Source organism: Rattus rattus, chromosome 9 (assembly GCF_011064425.1).
Source record: "Rattus rattus isolate New Zealand chromosome 9, Rrattus_CSIRO_v1, whole genome shotgun sequence".
In the NCBI taxonomy this organism is placed as follows: Eukaryota; Metazoa; Chordata; class Mammalia; order Rodentia; family Muridae; genus Rattus; species Rattus rattus.
In genome coordinates, this window is record NC_046162.1 from 51017802 (window position 1) to 51040741 (window position 22940).

At 48.9% G+C, this 22940-nt stretch overlaps 1 protein-coding gene across 1 annotated transcript; it reads left to right on the forward strand.

Annotated features, from left to right (window-relative positions):
• Nucleotides 1-1162: 1162 nt before the first annotated feature.
• Mycbpap (MYCBP associated protein) lies at nt 1163-21719 on the forward strand. The gene is given in 20 exon segments (XM_032913956.1): nt 1163-1242; nt 8010-8107; nt 8109-8138; nt 8740-8899; nt 9007-9110; nt 9695-9878; nt 10112-10227; nt 10646-10787; nt 12346-12461; nt 12547-12662; nt 13057-13168; nt 14099-14288; nt 14636-14823; nt 15855-16001; nt 16629-17015; nt 17440-17561; nt 18882-18994; nt 19436-19581; nt 19762-19932; nt 21543-21719. Coding segments are annotated over 20 exon segments (2787 nt in total). The 5' UTR covers nt 1163-1199; the 3' UTR covers nt 21645-21719.
• Nucleotides 21720-22940: the final 1221 nt, after the last annotated feature.

Sequence of the window (22940 nt, forward strand, 5' to 3'; positions counted from 1 at the left end):
GTTGAGGAATAGCTTGGTGGCCAAACACTTGCCTAGAGTGTACAAGGCCCTGAGTTCAATTTCCCGTGTTGGAAAACAAAAAAAAAGCATCCTTTACCCAAGCTTGGAGATGCAGTATATCTGTAGGCTCATTGTTTGAGAGTTAGAGATTCAAGGATCTGATTAACCTCGGCCTCAGCTGTAGCAGTAAAGTTAGAAGATAACACAGGTTAAAAGAAATGTCTTTAAAAAGAAAAAGAGAAAAAAAACCATAAGACTTCTTTGGGGAGGTTGTCATATAGGTCACCATTGAGTCTGCCATTTTGCTGCTAGAAGTTCTTTCTTCTCCATTACTCAGTCTTTCATTCATAGACCGACCCCCCCCCCATTTTCTACAGAAGCAGTAAATCCACCATTGTAACCCGCCCCCCGGAGGGCACAGGTGACAGAGTATCTCCCTGGTGTGTCCTACATGCCTTCTAAGTGTCCCTGAAGTGAACTGAACTGGAGATGTTGTGAGGATGAAGGGGAGCTTCTGGTGCTTGCGTCCAAGGAGGAGGCTGCCCTTGGAACATGTGTCCATCATGGGGAGCTAGGTCCAGAGGAGTTTTTGTAGTAGACTCTAGAGAGGGGCCCAATTTCAGAAACCAACCTGATTCTTAAATGCTTTTGAGCTCTGATAAAAATGAATGTATGAGTGAATGAATGGATGGATGAATCAGTAAAAAAATTAAAGTGAATACGTTTAGAAACTTGAGCTAACAGGAAAGTACATCTTCACTGAGAACCAAAGGCAGCATGTATATGAGAAGACCCCAAATATGAGAAACGTTTGGCTGGCCTAGGAAGTGAAGCCCCAAAGGCTAATAAGTGGGCAGGGCAGATGGCAGGCCCGTGGGGCGGAGTCTAGGGCACTTAAACTAGGAGAAGTGGTCAATGCATGGTCAGCCGGGTGTGAGATGGGGGTGCCAGAAGCCTGAAGGCTGGTCAGCAAGCGGTGACCCAGGGCAGAAACATCTGGGGAGTCTGGGAGACAGAAACTACTGTCACCATTCCAGCCACTCAGCCTCGGCCAGCTCCGACAGTTACCCTGTCGGGCCCAACTGATGACGCCTTGGCGCTCTCTAGCGCCTCATGTGACGTCAAGAGGCCGACGGGGTTTGTATCGGGGGTCTGCGCGCAAGCCTGAGGAGCCGCTTGCGGCGCGGGGACGCATCCTGATGAAGAAGGCTAATGACAGGCAGTCCCCGCCCAAGTTGCTCGGTGGGTGCGCGCCCTCGCGCGGGGCGCTGGTTGCTATAGACGCTACGGCGGCCGCTAGCTGGAGGGATCGCGGTGGGCTGCCAAGCTGAGCAGTAATCTTGGGGGCGGAGAGCGCAGGGCCACGCTGGTAACCCAGGGCGGCACCATGAAGGCTCTCAAGAAGGAATCCCGTGTCAAAATGCCAACCAGCAAATTCTTGGAGGTCTCGGAGAACGTCAAAGGTTGGCCCTGAAGGCCTTGGGTGCTAAGGCAAAACACACTACAGGGATGTTTGAGCTGGGATTAGGATGCTACAGATGCCAGGGAGGGTCTGGAGCTTTGGAGTACAAGACACAGGAAGAAATCTCAGAAGGGAGTGCTCTGGTATTTGGTGGTAATAATATGGCAAGTTTTGAGGGCCTAACAGAGGAGCTTCAGGGGTCAGTGGCAGGGGACAGCCTTGGACAGGAAGAGTAAGAGACCTCCAACTCAAATTAGGGTGGCGCAGGTGAGGGACTCCCTGGAGGAGATGCCCAAGAACCAGGGAGCACCTGCTGAGGTTCTTGGGAATTGAGGCAGGGGTCACCTAAGAGTAGAGGAAAACCCACAAGTCAAAATAACACCAAAAACTCTTAACTCCATTGGTTTCAGAGTGCTATTTCTTTTTTACCACTTGGCCTTTCTTGCCTCGTGACAGATACCCAGTTTATCATGGACTCCTGCTCCCTTTTTAAAAAATTTCCTGCTGGGGGTGGAGCCCAGCGGCCCACCCCCACCCCACCCTCTGTGTATACTCAGCAAGCATTCTGTTTTTATTTATGGAGGTCTGTCATATGTGGACACTGGTAGACACATAGGTATCAGTATTGTGCTTTCAATCCTCAGGAACCACAATCAAGACCCGGAGGACTACTAAAACACTTAGAAAAGCAAATCTGGATGCCTGTGGAAGTCATAGGTGCTCAGAGCTTCTGCCTTAGGCCTTGGTTGGTAGACTTAGAGGGAAGTGTTTTCTGAAGCAGATGGCTTGTGTGGCAGATTAAAGCAAAAGATAAATAAAAGACAAAAGGAAGGGCTTGCTTTTCTGGGCTCGGAAAGCCCTGTGAATTCATGGATCAATTACTCTAGGATCCAGAGAATTCAGTGCAGGTGGGCAGCGGCTGGACCATGAAACGACTTCCCGTGCAAAGTCAGAAAGCCTTGGTGAGTGACCTTGCAGGCCCGGAGGGGACCCAGCCTCCTAGGCCTGGTGCAGCACAGTGAAGGGAGAGGCTGGCGTAGAGTCAGAATCCCCTGGTAAGGCCCGGAGAACTAACAAGACTCTAGTTTTTTTTGTTTTTTTTTTTTGAATTTAGCTTTCTTTTATGTCTCTTCATAGCATAAAAAGCTGGTGCTGTTTCATGACATACTTTTAATAGTTAAGAGAGGAGAGAGAGAGAGAGAGAGAGAGAGAGAGAGAGAGAGAGAGAGAGAGAGAGAGAAACCGGCTCCCTTTCCCAAGGGCAGCCAAGGGCTCTCCTGGCCACTGCCTCACGCTCACCTACTTTCAGGGCGATCTTAATCAGATTTGAACTTTTGCTGTAAACAGATCAAGGAAGGATTTTTCGCCCAGTGTTTGTTTTTAATAAGGCAAGGATTCCGTTTGTTAAATAGGCTTTGAGTTAAAAGCCTACACCAGAGTGAGGAGGAAAAAAATTATTAAAGCATTTAGCATGCAAGGTCCCTTGGACATTTTAGACGCTTCCAGTGTCATGCGCCTGCCTCTCCAATGTCACGTGCCCAGTCCGCGAGCATGATCGTGTAGCCTTGTGCTGTGTGTCGCTGAGTCTCTGATGTGTGAGCTTTATAGAGGCAAGTAAATGTGTCTAGAAACCTGTTTAAGAGGCCTGAACGCCGAGTCCGGTGCCTCTCCTTGACCTTGTTACTAAGCTACAAGTCACATCAGATGCCCCCCCAAGACACTAAGGATAGCTCTGCTCCTCCTGCCTCGCTTCCCCCAGCTCAACCCTGAAGTCTGTTTCCCAAAGACTTTGAGCAGCACTGAAGAAGAATGACATTTGTGTAAGAAGTAGAAAAAAATCAGATCCCATCTCTACTCTGTCTGACTCCCCCTCTTCCTGACCCCCTTAACAACTCCTCTTGCCTTAGCTCTAAGTGTTGCCTGACTGTCCCATTCAAAGGGGCTGTATCTGACCCCCTCGGCTATCAGGACAGAGAAATAGCAGCTCTGTGGTTCACCAACAGCCATGCTTAACTTGGGTTTCCAGAACAAAGCACATGGGCCTCAGGTTCAGTGTGACCCTCCTTTACCTGGTGTGGTACTCCAGGACGCCCAGAACGGCCCTCGGCCCTCGGACTGGTCCTTCTTGCCTGGTCTGCCTTCAGTCTGTTTATCTCAGTCTCTGGTTGGATCATTTTGAAATGCCACTGAACTAAGGATCAGATGCCTGACCTGGACTTCATTTCATATCCATTAGGAAGAAGGAAGATTTTATATATATGTGTGTGTGTATATATATGTGTATATATGTATATATATATGTATATATATATATATATATACTCTGACATGAAATTAATGATATATATTTATATATATACTTTTTATTGTTGAAAGTGAAAACTTTTGTGTATATATATATATTTTATTGTTTGAAAACTTTTTTCTGTGTGTGTATATATATACTTTTTATTGTTTGAAAATGAAACATATATATGTATATATACACAAAAATGGTGCTCAGTGAATTATCTCCAACAAGAATTTAACGATATACATAAATGCATATATATAGGTATACATACACACACACACACACACACACACACACACACACACACACACACATTTTGTTATTGTTCTGTTTTGGGACAAAGTCTCAAAGCCACCATGCTGTTTTCCGTCATCTGAATCAGCAGCCTCCCCAGCAAGCTTCCCGGGCCATCACACTACCCAGCTGCCATATTCAGCCTTGCTCATGCTACCACCTTACCTGTAACCCCACTGTTTGCAGGTCCCACCTCCACAAAGCATCTGTCTCCTTCCAGCTCCTCCAGGCTTGAATAGACTACAGCTATATCCTGAGGACTTTCTTTAGGGTCTTCAACTCTGTGATTTGGCATGGTGAACTGAAAAACTGAGAAAGCTGAGGCAGGAGACTTGCCGTGAGTGTGAGGCAAGCCAGATCTAGATAGTGAGTTCCAAGACAGCCTGGGCTAGAAAGAGGCCTTGTCTCAGAAGAAAGCAAAACAACAAAGGAAGGAACTTGTTGGATAGTCTCAAGGATGGACCTCACTTTAAAATGCATGTGTAGGTTTAATGAATATTTAGTTAATCAAACACATACCATCCCCCGGCGGTGCAGCATGGCTAGAGTGACAACATTTATAATGATGTGCTCAAGGTAGTTCAAACTGCAGGCCAGAGCTATCAAGGGCTCCTTTAGTCTCAACCAGTCAGGGTCTGTGTTGCTCCTTGAGCATGGTGGGAACTTTGGCCCCAGCCATCTTCAGCAATGTTGAATGTTTGTGTATTTATGTATCTTCCAGTAATTCTATACCCATCAATGCAAAACACATCTGGAGCTGTTTAGTCCCTAGGGACCATGTAGACCAACCAAGGTGATGGGCAGAAGAAACAAATGTCCTGGAAGGCATAAATATCTCTCTCTCTCTCTCTCTCTCTCTCTCTCTCTCTCTCTCTCTCTCTCATTCTCTGTGTAGCCATGGCTGTCCTGGAACTTGCTCTGTAGATTAGGCTGGTTTTAAACTCACAAAGATCTGTCTGGCTCTGTCTCCTGAGTGCAGGGATTAAAGGCGTGCACCGCCACTACCCTACATGAAAACATTTTTAAAAGCAGATCTTCGTCTGGGCTGCCACCAGCTTTGATGTTTGTATAGGAAGGGAGAGAAGTAAAAAAAAAAAAAAAAAAAATCAGAACCCATGCCCCTCTAGATGGGGGCCAGTAATGTTAGCACTCAAGAGGCTGAGGCAGGAGGATGACAAATTGCAGGCCACCCTGGGCTTCAATAGGAAGAAAGAAAGCTAAATCAAAACCCAAGGCTGCCAGGTGTGGCAGAAGATCAGACCGAAATGGGGTCAGACTGCTCAGCTCTGCGTGTGTCTCTGTGTGTGCCCTTTGTGCAGAGACGTCCCCGAGCTGCTTCTATGGAGGATGGATTTAGAGTTATGTTTGGAACGATTCTTCTCCATTAAAAAAAAAAAAAAAAAAAAAAAAACACCTGCAATGTAGACATTTCCTTAAAAAAAAAAAAAATACGGTTTGATTGTATAAACCAAAGCCCCTGCCTTGATGTGGCAATGGCGTGTTCTCTTAAAGATTAGAGTACTTTGAGAAGCACTAGATAAAACCAGCATGTTGTTCTAAACACCCTGGCAGCTGTGATTAAGTTCTCCTTTGATTGTTTTGTATAGATGTTTACATCAAACCCTTCTCAACCAGAGGAGGAAAAGATGAAATTACTAAGCAGAGAAATGAAGTATACATCTGAAAGAGACGAGACACCTCTTTGGAGGCAGACAGAATGTGTCCTGGTGAAAGGGCCCATGGCTGCCGCTTATATAGCATAAACTCTCATCTCTGCATTTTTCTACAAGGCATGAGCCACGTCTGGCATTTCTGGCTGCAGTAGACTCTTAAATAACCTTGTCCACAATCTTGGCCCCCTAGGCTGTACCCCAGCCCTGACACTGCCCTTGGGAGAGGCTGAAACCTCCAACCCGGATCGCTGAGCTCTCCCTTGGTGACATGACTCCCTCCTCCTGCCTTTCGGCTTCCCACCCCCACCTCACTCCACACCAGTGATTTCACAGTGCATGCTTTGAGTTCCAGAGGCTCTCCCTTCTCTGTCCACTCCAGGCCTCTCTACACTGTTCCCTCTGAAAAGTTCAGTTCTTTGTGAGGGTTCTCTCTTCCTCTTCCACTCTCAGTAGGAATATCACCTCTTTAAGGAATCTCTCACAACCACCCTTTAGGCAGGGTTGGGGTCCCTGAGGGCCCAGCTATTGTCCCAAACTCAGTCTGCCTGACCTTTTCATATCCTGTGGCTGTTTTCTCTCCAACTGACACTGCTTTCTCAGGACCTCACTTGGGAAGACTGGTTGGCCTGATTTCACTATATAGTCCAGGCTAGCCTGAAACAGAAATTATCCTGCCTCTGCTTCCCAAGTGTTAGGATTAAAGGTGTCTTTCTTTCTTTTCAGAGAGATTTATGTATATGAATGCAGAGGGTATCGGATCCCCTGGAATTGGTGTTATGAATGGTTTTGAGCTGACATGAAGTTGTTAGAAATTGAAACCCAGCTCCTCTGCGAGAATAACAAGTTCCCCAAACTAAGTTTTAAAGCAGTGGCAGAGGCAAGTGGCTTTCTGTGAGTTCAGGGCCATCTTGGTCTATACAGCAAGTTTTAGGCTAGCCAGGATGACATAGTGAGATCCTGTCTCAACAAGATTAAGAAGAAAAAGTCTAAGCCATGCATGTAGTGGCACACACCTGTAACTGCCATACTTGAGGGATGGAGTTAGGAAGGTAATCAAGGTTATCCTGGGCTGCATAGTGAATCTGAGGCTAGCCTGGGCTACATCAAAACCTTATCTCAGAAAAAAAAATTCAAAACTAGCCAGGTGGTGATGGCAGCATACTTTAAATCCAGCCCTTGGGAGGCAGAAACAGGAAGATCTCTGAGTTTGAGGCCAGCCTCGTCTACAAAGTGAGCCCCAGGATAGCCTGGGCTACACAGAGAAAGCCTGTTTAGAAAACAAAATCAAAATAAAGTAGGACTGCATATGTTGGAGCACACCTTTAGGTCTAACACTCAGAGGCAAGTGGACCTCTATGTGTTGAAGGGAGCATAGTCTGCATTGTGAGTTCAAGGCCAGCCAGGACAATGTGGGAGGCTTTGTCTCAATTCACTTCCTCACCCCAAAAACTCCACAAAAGTAAAAATTAGACGAAAGAGATCTGATGTCTTCATCGGGAAGGCTAAGGAAACATGTCGTCTAGTTTCCCTAATCCATCGGGCACCACAATCTCAGGTCTCAGGTGTTTGTTTTATATATTTTCTAGTTCAGCCCAGTGATAAGGATGCTGTATTTGTATGACTATGCTAGAAGATTGTGCAGATAACATTGACATACTAGTTGGGAGCAATTCTTTTAGTCCAGCTTCTTTTTGTTAAGTGGAAGGCAGGGCCAGAGACGTGAAGCAATGGATGCAAGGTTGCCTAATTCAAAAATGCCGCAGCATGAAACGGATTACGTTTCTATTTTGGTTCTGACTGTAGGCTTTTGATCAGTATGGAAATCCAGGGGGAGTCGGTAGGAGAGAAGTCCCATCACTTTGGACCCGGGGGACAGCCTCTGCTGTTCTGTTCTATCCAGGTGGCTGTCCTGGCCCCTCCCCCCAAGAACCAAGGTCTCACTACTGTTTGCTGTGTTGTTAGGAATTGCACCCAGGGCGTCACTAACCCACACATGCTTGCTAGGCAAGCACTCTACCACTGAGCTGCATCCTGAGCCCTCAGTGTATCTTGTTTGTGTATTAAGATATGCAGAGGGCTGGAGAGATGGCTCAGTGGTTAAGAGCACCGACCTGCTCTTCCAGAGGTCCTGAGTTCAATTCCCAGCAACCACATGGTGGCTCACAACCATCCCTCTTCTGGTGTGTCTGAAGACAGCTACAGTGTATTCATATAAATAAAATAAATCTTTTAAAAAAAAAAAGATATGCAGAGAGCTCTTGGGACATAGCTCTTTACCTCTCTCCAGAAAAGAAGCGGGCAAAGGCACCTGAACAGCCCACCCCCCCCATCCAGGAAGAGCCTGAGCCTGTCAGCAATGTCTTACAAGGAGATGACATTCTTGCCTTTGGCCATCAAAAAGGAAGACTTGACAAAGGTAAGACCAAGGCCAAGGATCTCTTAGAGCACCCAGCCATGTTCACGGTTCACCCCGCCACTGGCTTCCTAATCCCAAGGAGTCACTAATACCATGTCAGGAAAAAAAATACACCAAATATAAATTTTTTCACTTTAGCATCTGAAGGAATTCACGGGAAGTTAGGTTTTCATATTTCTGAGATTTTATGAGAGCCACAAAATAGTGAGATACTTTGGGGCAAGTGCCATCAGGCCCATTCCACAGATGGGCAAGTAAGTCCAAGCATCACAGATAGAAATGAGCGCGAGGCTGCTGAACTCCAACCCTTCCCCTTACCTGTCATTTGCTCTTACTTAATCTGTCTGGACATGTCAGGTGTCATTTTTCCCCCTCCAGGTTACTCCTAAATCTCAGGTCTGTCACACAGACATTTCCAGAACAGGATGTATGGATGGAGCTGGGGAAGCCGACTAGTCAGCCCTCAGGAATTCTGCCAAGAACAGAGATGTGTGTGTGCGCGCGTGTGTGTGTGTGTGTACGTGTGTGTGTGTGTGTGTGTGTGTGTGTGTTCTTCCTCTTCTCCCCAGGTAGCATTCTCCTCAGCTTTGTTTCGTTTTAGCAACACATTCCTCAGTTTGAAGAAACAGGAGAAAAGCCTGTGGTTACACAGAAGTTTATCATCCGTAAGCTCAAACCGAAAGATTCTTGCAAAAGGGTCTACCACTTGGTAGCACATCCTGCTAATCCAGATGCCGCCACAAAGCCTCTGGACTACTCTGGTATGGGTTCTGTGGGCTTTGCATTCTTGGATGGGTCTCCAGCCAATAGTTGCTCTGTGTGTGACTCACAACCTCTGGGTCTCCATCCTTCTCTCCCTGCCTGCCAGGTCCTCGGGACACCTTCTTAAGTAGTGACCAGATCCTCCCTCACCAGATCCTGGGGAGTCTTCGGGACTTTAAAAGAATCGCAGTTGCTCGGGGAAACACCCAGGTTTGTTTGCACAGAGCTAAGTGGCTGAGAGACGTTGCTGAAGCCATAGAGTCAAAGGGGCGTGTGTGGAGATGGGGGCCCAGGGGTAGGGTTTTAGAGCTAGTTGGACTCTGGGCCTGGATGATAAGGGACTCTTTGGGAGGCAGTTGCAAGTCACAGAAGCCAGTTGCTGATAGACAGCTTTAGCTCAAGTGGGGATTTCCTAGAAGGAACTCAGAGCCTGCCTTGTGAAACTCAAATAGCAAAGCAGACCTCAGCTCCTCATGCCCCTTCTCTGGAGACTGGATTGCTGAGGTACATGCTGGAGGGAGATGTCCCCCAATTCTGCCTCAGAGCCTTCACTTCTGTTAGGCAGGGCACTAAGGGCCCTGCTCACTTACTCAGGAGGAAGTCATCAATTGTGGAGAAGATGGCTACACCCTAAGGGAGGCTGAGCTCTCTGGGCAGAGGGGACTGTCAGCATTCCTCAGGCCCTGGTTTGTTTTCTGTCACTTGTCACCCTCTGGTCCTGAACAGGAGGGATCCTTAGAGCAGGACAAAACCCAGGACCTGGGTCAGCACCTCCTCTACCTTGCTTTTTCCAGCTGGCTAAACTGATCAATATCCAGCCCTGCCTGATGACCCTCATCTCAGCTAAAGAAGAGCCGAAGCCGAAGTCCCCAAAGGAGGAGAAGAGGCCTCCATGGGCCCCACCTCTTCAGCACAACTTCCTCAAGAACTGGAGACGGCACATCACCTTGCGGAAGAAGCAACAGGAAGTTCTCAGCGGTAAGCTGAGCTGACTAGGGACCTGCCAGGCCCCCATCTGTCACCGAGGCTCGTCTGTGCCTTCTGTGTCTTCTCTCTCACCCGCCCCGCAGCCCGGACTTACACTGACTAACATGAAGCTTCTGGGTTTCAGGCTTCAGTGTGTTCTGAAAGGAGCCCGGGAGTGGACCGCCCAATTCAGTGTGCTTTGTGATTGGTGCAGCGATCACAGTCTCCCTTCTCTCCCTCTCTAGAGCACCTGAAGAAGCCAGCAAGTGAGCTGTTGATGAACAGTGCGGAGGGCTACAGAAAGATCCAGGAAGAGCGAGAGGCCATTGACCGTGCACTTCCTACCCAGCATGACAGAAAAGTGAGGAAGAGCGGGAGAGAGGAGTGTGGGTGGGGAACAGCTCACATGGTGAGCTGTACGGGAGGAAATCACCTTTTCCTTACCAAGCATTGTTAAGCCCTGGGATTCTTTATTTCATGTTCCACGACTGCCCACTTTAATAACTCAGCCTCTGGTGGTCTCTGGTATTTGGTTTATCATAAGAGTCCTAATGTTTGTCTCCTAAAGGTTTATACTCCAACCTTTGGTCCAACCAAGGTTTTGGTACATCCATGAGTGCCTGGGCTGGGCCCCATCTTTCTGTCTTCTTGAGAACTAGAATATTGTTGAATGCCTCACTCTTCCGCCAGTGGGTCCGAGTGGATGTCCCAGTGAGTCTCTGACTGTGGTGCTGAGGGGGTGACCTCACTGCTCTGTCCTTCCTCATCTTGACTTTAAGGCGATTAATTGTTTCTGGTGCCCGCTGGAATACCTGGGTGACGAGAAGTCAGGTCTTCTCATGTCCAAGAAGAAAAAGCAGCGTGGTCTGGTGGAACCCATCACACACATCAGGAAGCCCTTCTCTATCCAAATGGAGACTGGTGAGAAGCAGGGCTATAGGCTTACACTTTTCAAAACTTACTTTAATTAAGCAAGTAATTAAGCCTATCAGAGGAAGTAGGAAGGAAAGGTTAATAAGGTAAAAGAGGGTGTGGACCCTCCTTTAGAAATAGTTCTTTGGAGCGAATACAATCTGCCTTGTCAAGATATCAGAGGTTCAGTCCACACACATCAGCAGTAGCTTTATCCACTCGAAAACACCATTCACAGATCAGCAATGTCAATTCTATCCAAAGGATACAGAGAGGCTCTGAGGCAAGAAGCCACCGGAACACCACCGGAAGTCCTTTGGTGGTGTTTCTATGAAGTCATGACAGATGATGACCAGCAAAGAGTGGCAAGGTGAACCAATACCACACAGTGTCATCCATTGTCTGTCTGCTGGGTTATATTTACACCCCTCCCAAGTATCACGTGTTCTCTCAAGCATCCACTCTAGCAAAACATTATGTGTCCTTTTCCCAGGCTGCTTCCAGAAAAACACCATATGTCTGTTCTCAGCAAAACATCCTCACATGTGTCTGCTTCAGCAGAACTTCCTCTCCAGAACACAGTTTCCAGAAAAGCAGCACAGGAAAAACATCACATGATAAACTGTGTCTCCAAAGAAACGAGAAATTTCCACTTCAAGGGCCCAAATCTACTAGCTTCTTGTGCCTGGTGCTGGAGGCAGGGTAGTGTGGTGGTGGTCAGCATGACTCCGTCCCAAATCCTGGTTCACTCAGCTTTGAGCAAATCTCAGAGTTTACCTGGGTTCTAGTTAGTACCTCAGTGAAACTGAGAGAAGTAACAAGGGAGGCTGGGTAGCTAGAATCCTGGGCATAGGGCTTTCACCAGCCCCATGCCCCTACTGAGTCCCTGGAACATGACTTAGTCTGTATAGAAATGAGCTGACAGTATAGACCAGATTGGGGAGAAAATTTTACTTTAGTAGTCATTTTTATGTTGATTGCATATTTGGAATAATAGTCTTCATATATGGAGTTCAATAAACTATGCTAAAATGAATCTCACCTAGAGCCGTTTGACCATTTCAACACGCATCTAGAAAATTTGCAAGGACACACATGGCTTGCATTTGTGGTTTACATTATACTCCCATGGGAAAGCCACACTTTAGAGCCTGCCAGTCTGCTGCTTGGAACCACACGCCAGTCATGTTGGCTTTCTGAATTTCTGTGAGGCATTTGGCCCCCAGTGTCCTTGATTTTATAGCATAAGGATGGCGAGAGGGTTAAGGGAGACAGTATTTGCATTAAGGGGTTCTGGCTCCTGGCTACGACTCAATAGACAGTAGTTGCTGTTGTTACCGTATGCCAAAGGTCTGGCCGTGTAGTAGTGATTTTGTGGGATTCCTATGTAGCATTGCTAGGGGGGTACAGAGCCAGACAACTGAAGTGGAGCTGCCCCTCAGAAACTGTCCATTCCCCAGTCCCTCTCAGAAGTGCTGTCGGGATTGGTGTTCTCAGGACCCTTGGGCAAGCGTGGAAAGGCGGCATGAAGGCAGCCTGTGCTAAGGCTCTCCTAACTCCCCTCTAGGATTACCAGTGCAGAAGGATGCTTGGTACCGCTACACCTGGGACCGGAGTCTGTTTCTCATCTACCGACGCAAGGAGCTACAGAATATCATGGCAGAGCTGGATTTCAGCCAGCAGGTTGCTAGTGCCTTCATACCCGATCCTGAGGTGCCTTAGGTGATACCTGGCAGTCAGCTCATATTCCCCTCTCTCCTCCTCTTAGGATATCGATGGCCTGGAGGTGGTGGGCCATGGGAAACCCTTCTCATCTGTCACAGTGGAAGAACCTTTGCCACTTGAAAAGAGCCAGAAGAGCTCCTCGGAAGACACGGTATTTCTGTAAGTCTGAGCCCCAGCGGGAGAGGCCGGGGAGCCTGCTGCCCTTATCCCCACTAGAGTCAGAGGGCGGGCTTTCCTCTCTGAAATCAAAATCAGGGTGGCTTCATCTCAGCCTGGCCAGCAGCTTGCCCCCCCCTTTCCTCTAGCCTATTGCAATATCTCTGCCAGCTGTCTGCTGCCATATTCTTTGTCCCCACCATTGGGTCTAGTGGGGATTACCCAGACATTGCTATGCTACTTAATGTCCCCTCCCACCTAGAGCCCTCCACGACTATACATAGAGAATAGCCCCAGGGGAGACTTTGAGGAGCCCCAGCGAGACTGATTGAATCTCACAGCCCAAGTGCTGTGCCTTCTTAGCGCACAGTAAAGTAAATGATGGCTTTTCTTACAGAGACTCATTGACCAGCCTCTCCGACATGGTCCCTATGCCTATTCTCGGCCCTTCGCTGCTGTTCTGTGGGAAGCCAGCTTGCTGGATCAGAGGCAGTAACCCAGAGGACAAGGTAAACTGCCTTTTCAGCCTCACACACTTGCATGGGTGTGGCCCCAAGGTGACCGAGACAGTCACAAGGAGGCCACAGTTTCTGATTTGTGTTTTTATCTGATCGCACATTCCACACGCCTGAAAATGGTAAGGGCAGCACTAACTCAAGCGGAAGTGAGATCACAAGGCTTAAAAGATCATTGGCTGAGCAGTAGTAACGCACACCTTGAATTCCAACACTAGGGAGGCAGAGGCAGGAGGGCCCTGTGAGTTGGAGGCCAGCCTGATCTACAGAGTGAGTTCCAGGACAGCCAGGGCTACACACACAACCCACCCCACCCTATCTTGAAAAATCATGTATGTGTATGTAATATGTGTGTGTACAGTCATGTGGGTATGTCCAAATATGTATGAGCACGTGTGGGTGCTAGTGCACATGCACTTCTGTGAACATATATGTGTAGGCCTAAGGTTGAATAGGATGTCTTCCTCTTTCCCTTTCTATCTGAGTAGGGTCTTTCACTGAACCTAGAGCTAATGTTTGGGCAAGTCTAGTGAGCCAGCTTGCTCTGGGGATTCTGTCTCCATCTCCTGTGTGCAGGGGTTGCAGGCAGACTGTCACACTCAACTAGCTTCTGGAGATCAGATCTCCAACCAGTCTTTGGGCTTGCAAATGAACCTCTGAGTCATTGCTCCAATAACCAGTTCTAGAACATTCTTCAGATGCTGAGGAGCAGAAATGAACACCGGGTGTAAAATATTTCTCTTCTTAGTATTGATGATAAGCTCAGAGACAATTGTCAGGAGAGTCTGACACCACTTAAGGTGACTAAGCCCAGAGGACCAGAGTGAACAGTGGACTGTGAGAGAAGTCACAGGAAATGGGGTGAGTTGGTCACCCCAGGGGAAGACCTCTAGCCAAGACACTGCTTAGACCTTCCTCCCACAGAAAAACATTGGAATTGGTGTCCGCCTGACATTTGAAACCCTTGAGGGGGAGAAAACATCTTCAGAACTGACTGTGGTCAATAACGGCACTGTGGCCATTTGGTATGACTGGAGAAGGCGGCCCCAGCAGGATTTTTTCCAAGACTTAAAGCAACACAGGACACAGAGATTTTACTTTAACAACCGGGAAGGTACCCCGAACCTATCCTCCTTACCGCTCAGTGGCTGGGGCACCTCCATGTTTAGTTAGTACCTTCCAGCCCATCCCCCTCTCCTCTCACGTGTGTGATCTGCTAGTTTGTTGAACACTAGAGTGCCAAGAGGGCATGGCCTCAGGGAGCACAGACCCTGGTGTGGGTGACCAGCCATCCACTGATTGACGGGGACTTCCCCAGCTCTAGCACTCAAAAAACACACATACCTGGAAACCTTATGGTCCTGAGAAACCAGGACGCTGGTCACTAGATGTGGGCTACAACCAGACTGGCAGCTCAGCTGACTTCTGTTTCACAGCAGCCTCTGCCTCTGTCTCTCCCAGGTGTGATTCTGCCCGGGGAAACCAAACACTTTACCTTCTTCTTCAAGTCTCTGAATGCTGGCATCTTCATGGAATCATGGGAGTTTGGGACCCATCCTACGCTCCTGGGAGGTGCGGCCCTTCAGGTCACCCTCCATGCCATCTCACTGACCCAGGACATTTTTATGGATGAGAGGAAGTTGTTGGAGGTAAGAGACTTAAGACGAGAGGACAGAGGAACCCTCTGGGGCGGATGATGTGTACTCTGAGGTGGAGTCTCTTACCTTAAGAGGTAACTTTTCTCACCACACAAACTGAAAGCTACTCTTGCTTAGCAAATGCCACCCAGGCCTTTATGATGTAGAAGATGGGAGGGCAGGACAGCGAGTGACTGGAGTGACTGTACCTTGCAGTGCCCAGTTAGAAGTGAAGGAAGTGAGCCTTGGGTGTCCCAAGTGGAGTTTCACACCAGGGCTAGGAGTCCAGGGCAAACCCAGAGACTTTACAGAGGAGCCCGATCTTATTCACTGCTGTCTGCTACTGAGCAGTGGTGTGGGGCTGACCTGGCCAGACTTCTAAGCCAGAGTCAATGATTTCAATGACCAGCCTCACTTCCCTTTACCACAAGCAGCTCCCGGGAGAGTGCGAGGTGAGACCTGGGGGTTCTTTGTCCCCTTTCAGTCTCAGTGTGGCTCTCTTGGGCCACGTTTTGTGGGACTCTGTGCAAAGCTGGACTTTTGTGTGGGACCCTACACACATCTGCCTGTCTCAGCCTGGGGACTTGGCCAGGGCCAATCAGATTGTAACTTTGATTAAGGTGGGTGGGATTCACTGTATTTGCCGACTCTAGGACCCATGTATAGAAGGTCTGGGTTTCTATGACACTCACTGTATGACCAGGCCAGAGAAAATTTTACTACCATTCTTAATGGTTCTTAAACTATGTACTCTGTGTGTATCCCTTCTTCCAATGGGGGATTGGAGGCTCCAGATTCAGTGTAGGGGTGGCTTTTGGGACTGGCCTCTTCGGGATGCCTTTACCTCTTTGAGGGGAACACAGAAGTTTGGAGAGACCTAGAGATTTTTGAGTCTTGAAATATTAGGTGTCTGGGTAAACCAGAGGGACTAACACCTAGGCAGGAACCCAGACCCTAAGCAACAGTGTTCCGACTCCCTCCTTGAGGATACGTGGGCAGTTGAGAGCCCTGGCTGCCACCTTGCACCGTCTTTCCTTTCCCAGAGTAAGCTGGCTGCTCATGAGGCTGTCACCATTGCTCAGAGCGTGCTGCAGGACATACTGAGGGGCGTGTCTACTCCAGAGCGTGCACCATCCCCAGTGGATGCCTATCTCACCGAGGAGGACTTGTTCCACTACAGGAATCCTAGGGTATGGGCTGGCCCGTGCACTCCGGGGAACCGGTAGTAGGCAAACCCTTACTCACTGGAGGCTGTGATAAGCATCTTCCATGAGTGATTCACCTCCTCACAGGAATCCTAAGAGATAAAAAGTGTGATTTACATCCATATTTTTTTCCTAATAAAGTCCCAGAGAAGTTAAGGAATGTGCCCAAGATAGTTTATAAGTGGGTGGATGCTTAGTGGAACCAGAGTACCACGTGCTTCCTCATTTAAACCTAGCCTTTCTTAGAAAGCCCAGATGCACATGCAAGCACGCTGACGAACACACACACACACACACACACACACACACACACACACAGACACACACACAGACACACACACACACAGACACACACACAGAGAGAGAGAGAGAGAGAGAGAGAGAGAGAGAAAGAGAGAGAGAGAGAGAGAGAGAGAAAGAGAGAGAGAGAGAGAGAGAGAGATTGAGATTGAGATTGAGATGCAGGTTGAAGAGGAAGTAGGAGCTCCTTTGTCCTCCACTGGTGGCTTCTCCTCTGCCTCTTAGTCAGTGTCTTCAAGACAAAGGGAGAAGTCACAGTGACTGGCATGGGTTTCGGGATGCTTCCTCTCACTTGTATCTCCTTGGCTGCAGTTGCATTACCAGCATCGAGTGGTGCAAAACTTGCACCAGCTGTGGCAACAGTACACGGAGGCCAAGGCATCCCAGGAGGAAGCCCTCAACCTCAAAACTCCGACAGTGCCGTTACTGTTGGTTGAGAAGCCCCCAGATCACAGCAGGACCCCGGCCTCAGAGTACCCACAACTGCAACCTCATCAGGAGATGGACACCCTCAAGGATCCTAAAAATCCCCTCCTGCCTCAGAAGACTGGCATCAGCACCAAGAGTATGCAACGGAAGAGCATCATGGAGGAGATTCTGGTGGAGGAGGGTCCGGACAGGGAGAACACCAGGAGCCCCAGGGTTCTGGAAAACCTTCCCCCGCCTAAATGGAACCTGTGCCTAGAGGACTTCAGACAGGTGCCCCTGCGACTCTTCAGGGGTTGGTAGAGAATGTCTCTGAGTATGCTGCTTCTCCTGGGAGCCAGTCGGGCAGGCTTCAACTCACCCCCTTGACCCAGGAGGCATATAGATAAAACCTCAGGCCCAGGAAAAGCAATCTCTTGGGTCAAAACCTTTAAAGTTTTTGTTGTTGTTGTTTTGTTTTGTTTTGTTTTGTTTTGTTTAACAAGGGGCTTCTGTGAAAACCGTAAAGAGCAAAATTCATGGGAATAGATTTCTGACGGAGGTCACAGGCTCCCATAGAAGGCATCTTCTGTAGACTCCATTGCTTCTGGTTCCAGGCCCTGTGCCATGTAGTCAGGCCCATTGCTTAGAGAACACGTGGACCCTTGGAGTCTTGGTGCAGAATGGTTGACCATGGCATCCCATGACCCCTTACTAGGCAGTGATGACCTTCCCTGAGGAGCTCCAGAGAGAGGATGCTCTCATCCAGCTCAACAAGGCAGCGATGGAGCTGTGCCAGGAGCAGAAGCCACTGCAGTCCGACCTCCTGTACCAGATGTGGTAGGTACCTTCTAGGAGACCACCCCGTATCTCCTTCCCTTGGTAGCACCTGGCCAGGGGTGGTGGTGGTGTGGGTGTTCCAGGACTCCTGAGGCTCTGCAACCCTTGAGTTCAGGATGCTAAGAAACATCGTGAGCATCCCATATTCTAGAAGCTGCCACAGCAGTGCGACAGCTAGCTGCCAGTTGCTTCTCTGGGGAGGCATCCGCAGCAGTACAAATACTTTGTCTTTTCCCCCTCTTCCCCTTGTCTTGTTCCTTCTCAATGAGCAGAAGAATGGGGGTGGGGTGGGATGGAAGAAAGCAAGACATTAAGGAGAGAGGGAGCCTCACAAAAAGCTTAACTTCTTTGTGGTCACCTGCCCACTGTGTGTTTGGGACTTGTGTGGATACATTTTTGCAAGGCCCAGACACAGTCTCCTGAGGCACATGCCAGGAATCACATGCAAGGTTCAGCCCTTTCCAAGGAGCTGGACCCAAGTCTAGCCATCTCTCCAAGTTGGAATTTAGACTCTAAAGCAAAACTAAATTCATCCAGGCCTTGTTGTGGTTTGCCCTGAAGTTATCTGTATTTTGATGCTAATTCCACTGCCCCAAAGACAGCTGCCTAGTCACATACTCAGGACTCAGGTGACTTCAGCAGAACCTTCTCCCCATTAAATTTGTAAAATACAGGTGAGGGGCAGGTACAGGATAGAAGGAGGCCTGTCATTGGAGGAGAAGGAAGGTTGGGCAGGAGAGAAGTTTGAAGGAAGAGGAGGAGACTGGAAAAAAAAGGAGGGAGAGGGTGAGAAGCCACAGCAGGTGACATTAAGATTTTGCTCTGTGTATCTACAGGTTGTTATTAATGTTTTTAAGGGATGGATATGTATTGGGCTTTGTATGTTTAGGTGGGCAATTATATCTTATCAATTGGGCCAAAGGTTATTGTGTTGTGTGTTCTTTCATGTGTAGATTTGAGTGTAATGGAGTGTGGGGCAGCTGGTCTGGGCCGCCATGGAGTTGGGATGTGTGCTTCTGGCAAGATATCCAGCAGATATCTTGGGGCACTGAGGTGCTGGACCTGAGTGGGGATAAAAGACAACTATACTTTTTCTTATTTTTTATATTTTACAACAACAAGGCCTCTTCATAATAGTCCTAGATCTTGTCTCTTTACCACAGGGAAACCAGATTACAAACTGAACGCTAGCTGATCATGACATGGCGTTCTTGTGGTAGTTCCAGGCACTAGAGTCTTTAAAGGGGGGCATCTGAGCCTTTGATGGATCAAGGACAAAGGAAGAGTGATGGCTTTTCTCCAATGTGTCTTTTCCACTAGTTTGCAGCTGTGGCGAGATGTGATTGACAGCCTCGTTAGCCAGTCCCTGTGGCTAAGAAGTCTTCTAGGCCTGCCTGAGAAGGAGACGGTTTATTTGGATATTCCAGACGAAGGTCAGACATTGTGAGGTCTCACCTCTGTGCAGCCTTTCCTAGGCTCTGCCCTGATGGCAGTAGTACTTTGGCTGTTTGTCCGCTTATAGTAGGTACTTGACTGAGCTCATGGCGGTGGGGATCATCCATCCTTCTGTGTGCGGGATGTGAGACTCGGATCTGACCTTGGTGCAGTCTCCTCATTTAGCCCCAGAGACTTTAAATATAGTGGAGCTGGGACTGGGCTGTCTGTGACCCTTGTCTCACAGCTTTTGTGCACCAAGTCCAGGAGGGCTTGAGAAAGTTCTCCTCTTCCCTTAGCTCTTTCTGCTCTCAGAGAACCCTTTACAGGGATTCTCTTAAAGCCCCCAAGAGCAACAGTTTTCCTCATCTTCCAGCATAGGCCCGTGGTGTAGGCTAGGCATAGGCTTTAGGCATGCCTCCCATTTGCCCCCCTCTTAGGTCAAAAATCCCCTCCAGTCACAGAGGTGAAGGTGACATCCGGGAAACTTGGAAAGGAGGATCGGAGAGGGGGTGCCCAGGAGAAGAAACAACTGAGTGCCAGAGACAAAGAGGAAAAAAAGGGTTCCAAGACACCATTGAAAGAGGTTATATAGTGGTGTGGTCTGCCCGCTGGATGGGGCTGTGGGAGGGAGTCATGGGAAGGGGGTAGTTGTTCCAGCACAAGGCACAGCTCTCCAGGAGAGCCGCTGGGGGGTGGGGGGGCGGAGCATCAGATCTTCCTCAGAAGTCATCGAGATAATGTGTTTCCCCACTTCTCCTAGCAGGACCGCCTGAATAGCAAAAAACAGAAGGTAAAAGATGACAAGAAAGTGGTGAAGTCCACAAGCCGGGACAGGCTGCTCTCGGAAGACCCTCCCGCTGACAGCTCGGCAACCTCCCAGGAGCCCATCGACCCCCTCGTCATGGAGAAATATACCCAGCGGCTGTACTCTGAGGTGAAAGGAAGACGGGGCAGCCATACCTCCCAGCTCTCACACCTGTTTCAATCATTTCTCTATATTCCACCAAAGAGTGCCTGCTTTTATCAGAGAGAGATAGACAGAGACAGAGACAGAGAGAGTTGGCCAAAGAAGGGCTCCTTAAACAGAGCAAGCAGCTGAGGCAGAAGAGGGAGCGGGCCAGCAGAATGGCAAGGAAGAGAAGCAACAGACAGGGCATTGCAGTGAGTGGTCAAGAGCAACTGCTGGCCCATGGAGTTTTCTCTGAGTGACCCTGGAAGTCATGCAGAATTCTGCACTGAGAGCAATAGGGTCTGACTTAGGCTCTAGCTGGCATTTGGAGAACAGACTCCTGGGAAGAGAAGAGGGGTGAAGTCTTTCCCTTCCTAAAGCTGCGTGTACCTCCCCTCAGGTATACACTGGCAGATGTATTTGTGGGGAGAATGCCAAGTAGGATTGCCTTAGTCCTCTTTCTGTTGCTATAACAAAATACAGCAGACCAGGTGACTTGTAAGGAAAGCTTATTTTGTTTGCGTTTTTTTTTTTTTTTTTTTTCTTTTTCGGAGCTGGGGACTGAACCCAGGGCCTTGCGCATGCTAGGCAAGCACTCTACCACTGAGCTAAATCCCCAACCCCAGGAAAGCTTATTTTGGCTCGCAGCTCTGCAAGCCAGAAAGCCCGGGAGTGGGGCTCCGGTGAGAGCCTTGTGTTGCTTCAACTCATGGTGGAAATATAACAAAAGGTAACTGGGCATGGGTGAAAGGCACAAGAAAGGAAGAGTCATGGGTTCTGACAACCGCCAGGACTCATGGTTGTGAACATATTAAGTGATCTGTGAGGAAAGGATGCTCATGATTCAAACACCTCTTTAAGGTCCCCAGACTCATCAGCACTCACACTGGGAGCAGATTTTCACATGAGCTCTGGAAGGGGCCCATATCCACCCAAAGGATAGCGAGTGTGAATCTGCTGAGAAGACGTAGTCATGATCTGGTCTTGAGCAGTGGGTCCATAGAGCTGCCTGCAGGTCGTCTCGGTCTCTGTTACTATGGTTTTTCTGAGGTGTGGGGGATGTCTAACAAAAGCATGCTCAGTTTGTCAGCAAATCTAACAGGGATGTCTCATCTTTCACGGATAAGGCATTTGTGGATCTGGGTTTACGTTACTGTACACTGTGGGACCACCACACAGGTCTCATTTGACCAGAAGTTCTGTTTGATGCTGCCGGTGACATCATTGCGCTTTCTGATGGCTGACGGGGCCTAGAAAGTAATTATAGGCCTTTGGGGACTCTCTCAGTCTATGATACTAAGAGCCAATTTTCTTAGGCTATGTGGTCTAGCTGCAGTGGAGGGCTCAGTCTTGGAAGCTTCAGTCTGTTGATCTACAATCTTAAAGGAAGGAGAGTTGGTTTCCGGAAAACCAATACAGCACTGAGACTGAGCCCAGGCCCACTCCAGATCAGAAAACAATTACATGCAGCAGCAGAACACTGAACAACTTTGGCCTTTCTCTCTCCATCTCTTCCCTCTTAGCAGGACATCATGATACATTGGTGCCTGCTACAGAGCAAACCTTGGCCTCTGATGTCTGTCTCCTTCTTCCAGGTCTATGGGCTGCTGGACAACCTGGTGATAGACATGATGGACCTAGCAGATGAGCTCGGCTCCGAAAAGAATGTTGAAGAGCCTTTACGTTTTTGTACCTGATTCTTGGGCCCAAGCTTCCTCCTGGAAAGGTGGTTTGAAAAAAAGTCAATAAAGAATCTTTAGGTGTCAACCATTTCCATTGTGCCTCTGGGAATGCTGGATCTCAGGTGCGTCAGGTGATGGTCTAGTTCCTCCTGTGCCCCACCTGTCCACATGTATGGGTCTCAGAGCCACTCACACGTAGAGAGGTGATGATTAAATGACAAGCAGAAGAGCCAGTGGGTGGCAGGGCGAGGAATGAAGTCAGGTGACAGGACAGATGGCCTTTGTAGCAGTTCCCTGCCTCAGGCCTACACTTTCAGGGTCGTGCTTCCTGCAGCCAACTCAAGTGAGACTAGCAAGAGAAGCAGAGCTGCCGGGACCTGGCTGTCTGAGGTCTTTTGCTTCAGCACCCTCCACATCCTTCAGGATGGCAAGGACAGCATTTGCCAAGGTTTTTAAACCCTGGAGGAACTGGGGCTGAGCTCGCACCCACCCCAGGTCTGAAGAAAACCAAACTAAAGCACATCTATTTGCAGTGCTCCAAGAAACTCCCACAAGTACAATTTTCCTCTCCCCATTCATTCCCTTTTGGGACCCTTGTTCTAAGTCAGAAGTTAATATTTGAGGCTCTGGTCTGCTTAGATCCCTTCCTCCGGTCAAACTGTGAGGCCAAACTGCAATGGGGGTTGGGGGGGAAGAGGCACAACGTTTCCAAACAAAAAGGGCCTGAAGATTCCCTGCTCCTTCCTGGAACAAAGGCATGTGGGACTGTGGAGTAGGTGAAGGGTAACAGCAGGGAAAAAGAATGCACTGCCTGCTTAGATCATCCTGGGGTTTGTTGTAACAACTGCAAACAACTGCTAGGCTGAGGGTCTCTGGGAGCAATGGAGGAGTAAGGGCAGCCAGTAGCTTGGGAGTAACCAGAAGCCAGAATTCAGACTGAGGTCCTGAGCTTTCAGCACTTTGCAGGTGAGATAGGGAAGGAGGTTCAGGGCAGGCATGATCCTCCCAGAGTAGGAGAGGCAGAGTCCTCAGGCCCCCTGGAGAGGCTGGGGAAAGCCAGCTTCCAGCTAAAGACCAGCCCCAGGGAATGTTCTGTCTTCTACTTTAATGTCCTCCTGACTTGGAGGGTTAGGGCTGGTATGAGTACTGGAGTGGCCTCCACTCCCACCCTCTCCTACTTCTAGCTGAGGTAGGGGAAAGGTTAACTCACTGCAGGGTGGGTGTGGATGAGCTCCAACTCTGTACCCCCTGGGGTCACCGGCTGGCAAACAGGCCAGCCTCCTCCCCTGAAGGCACCGCCCGGCAGACTGC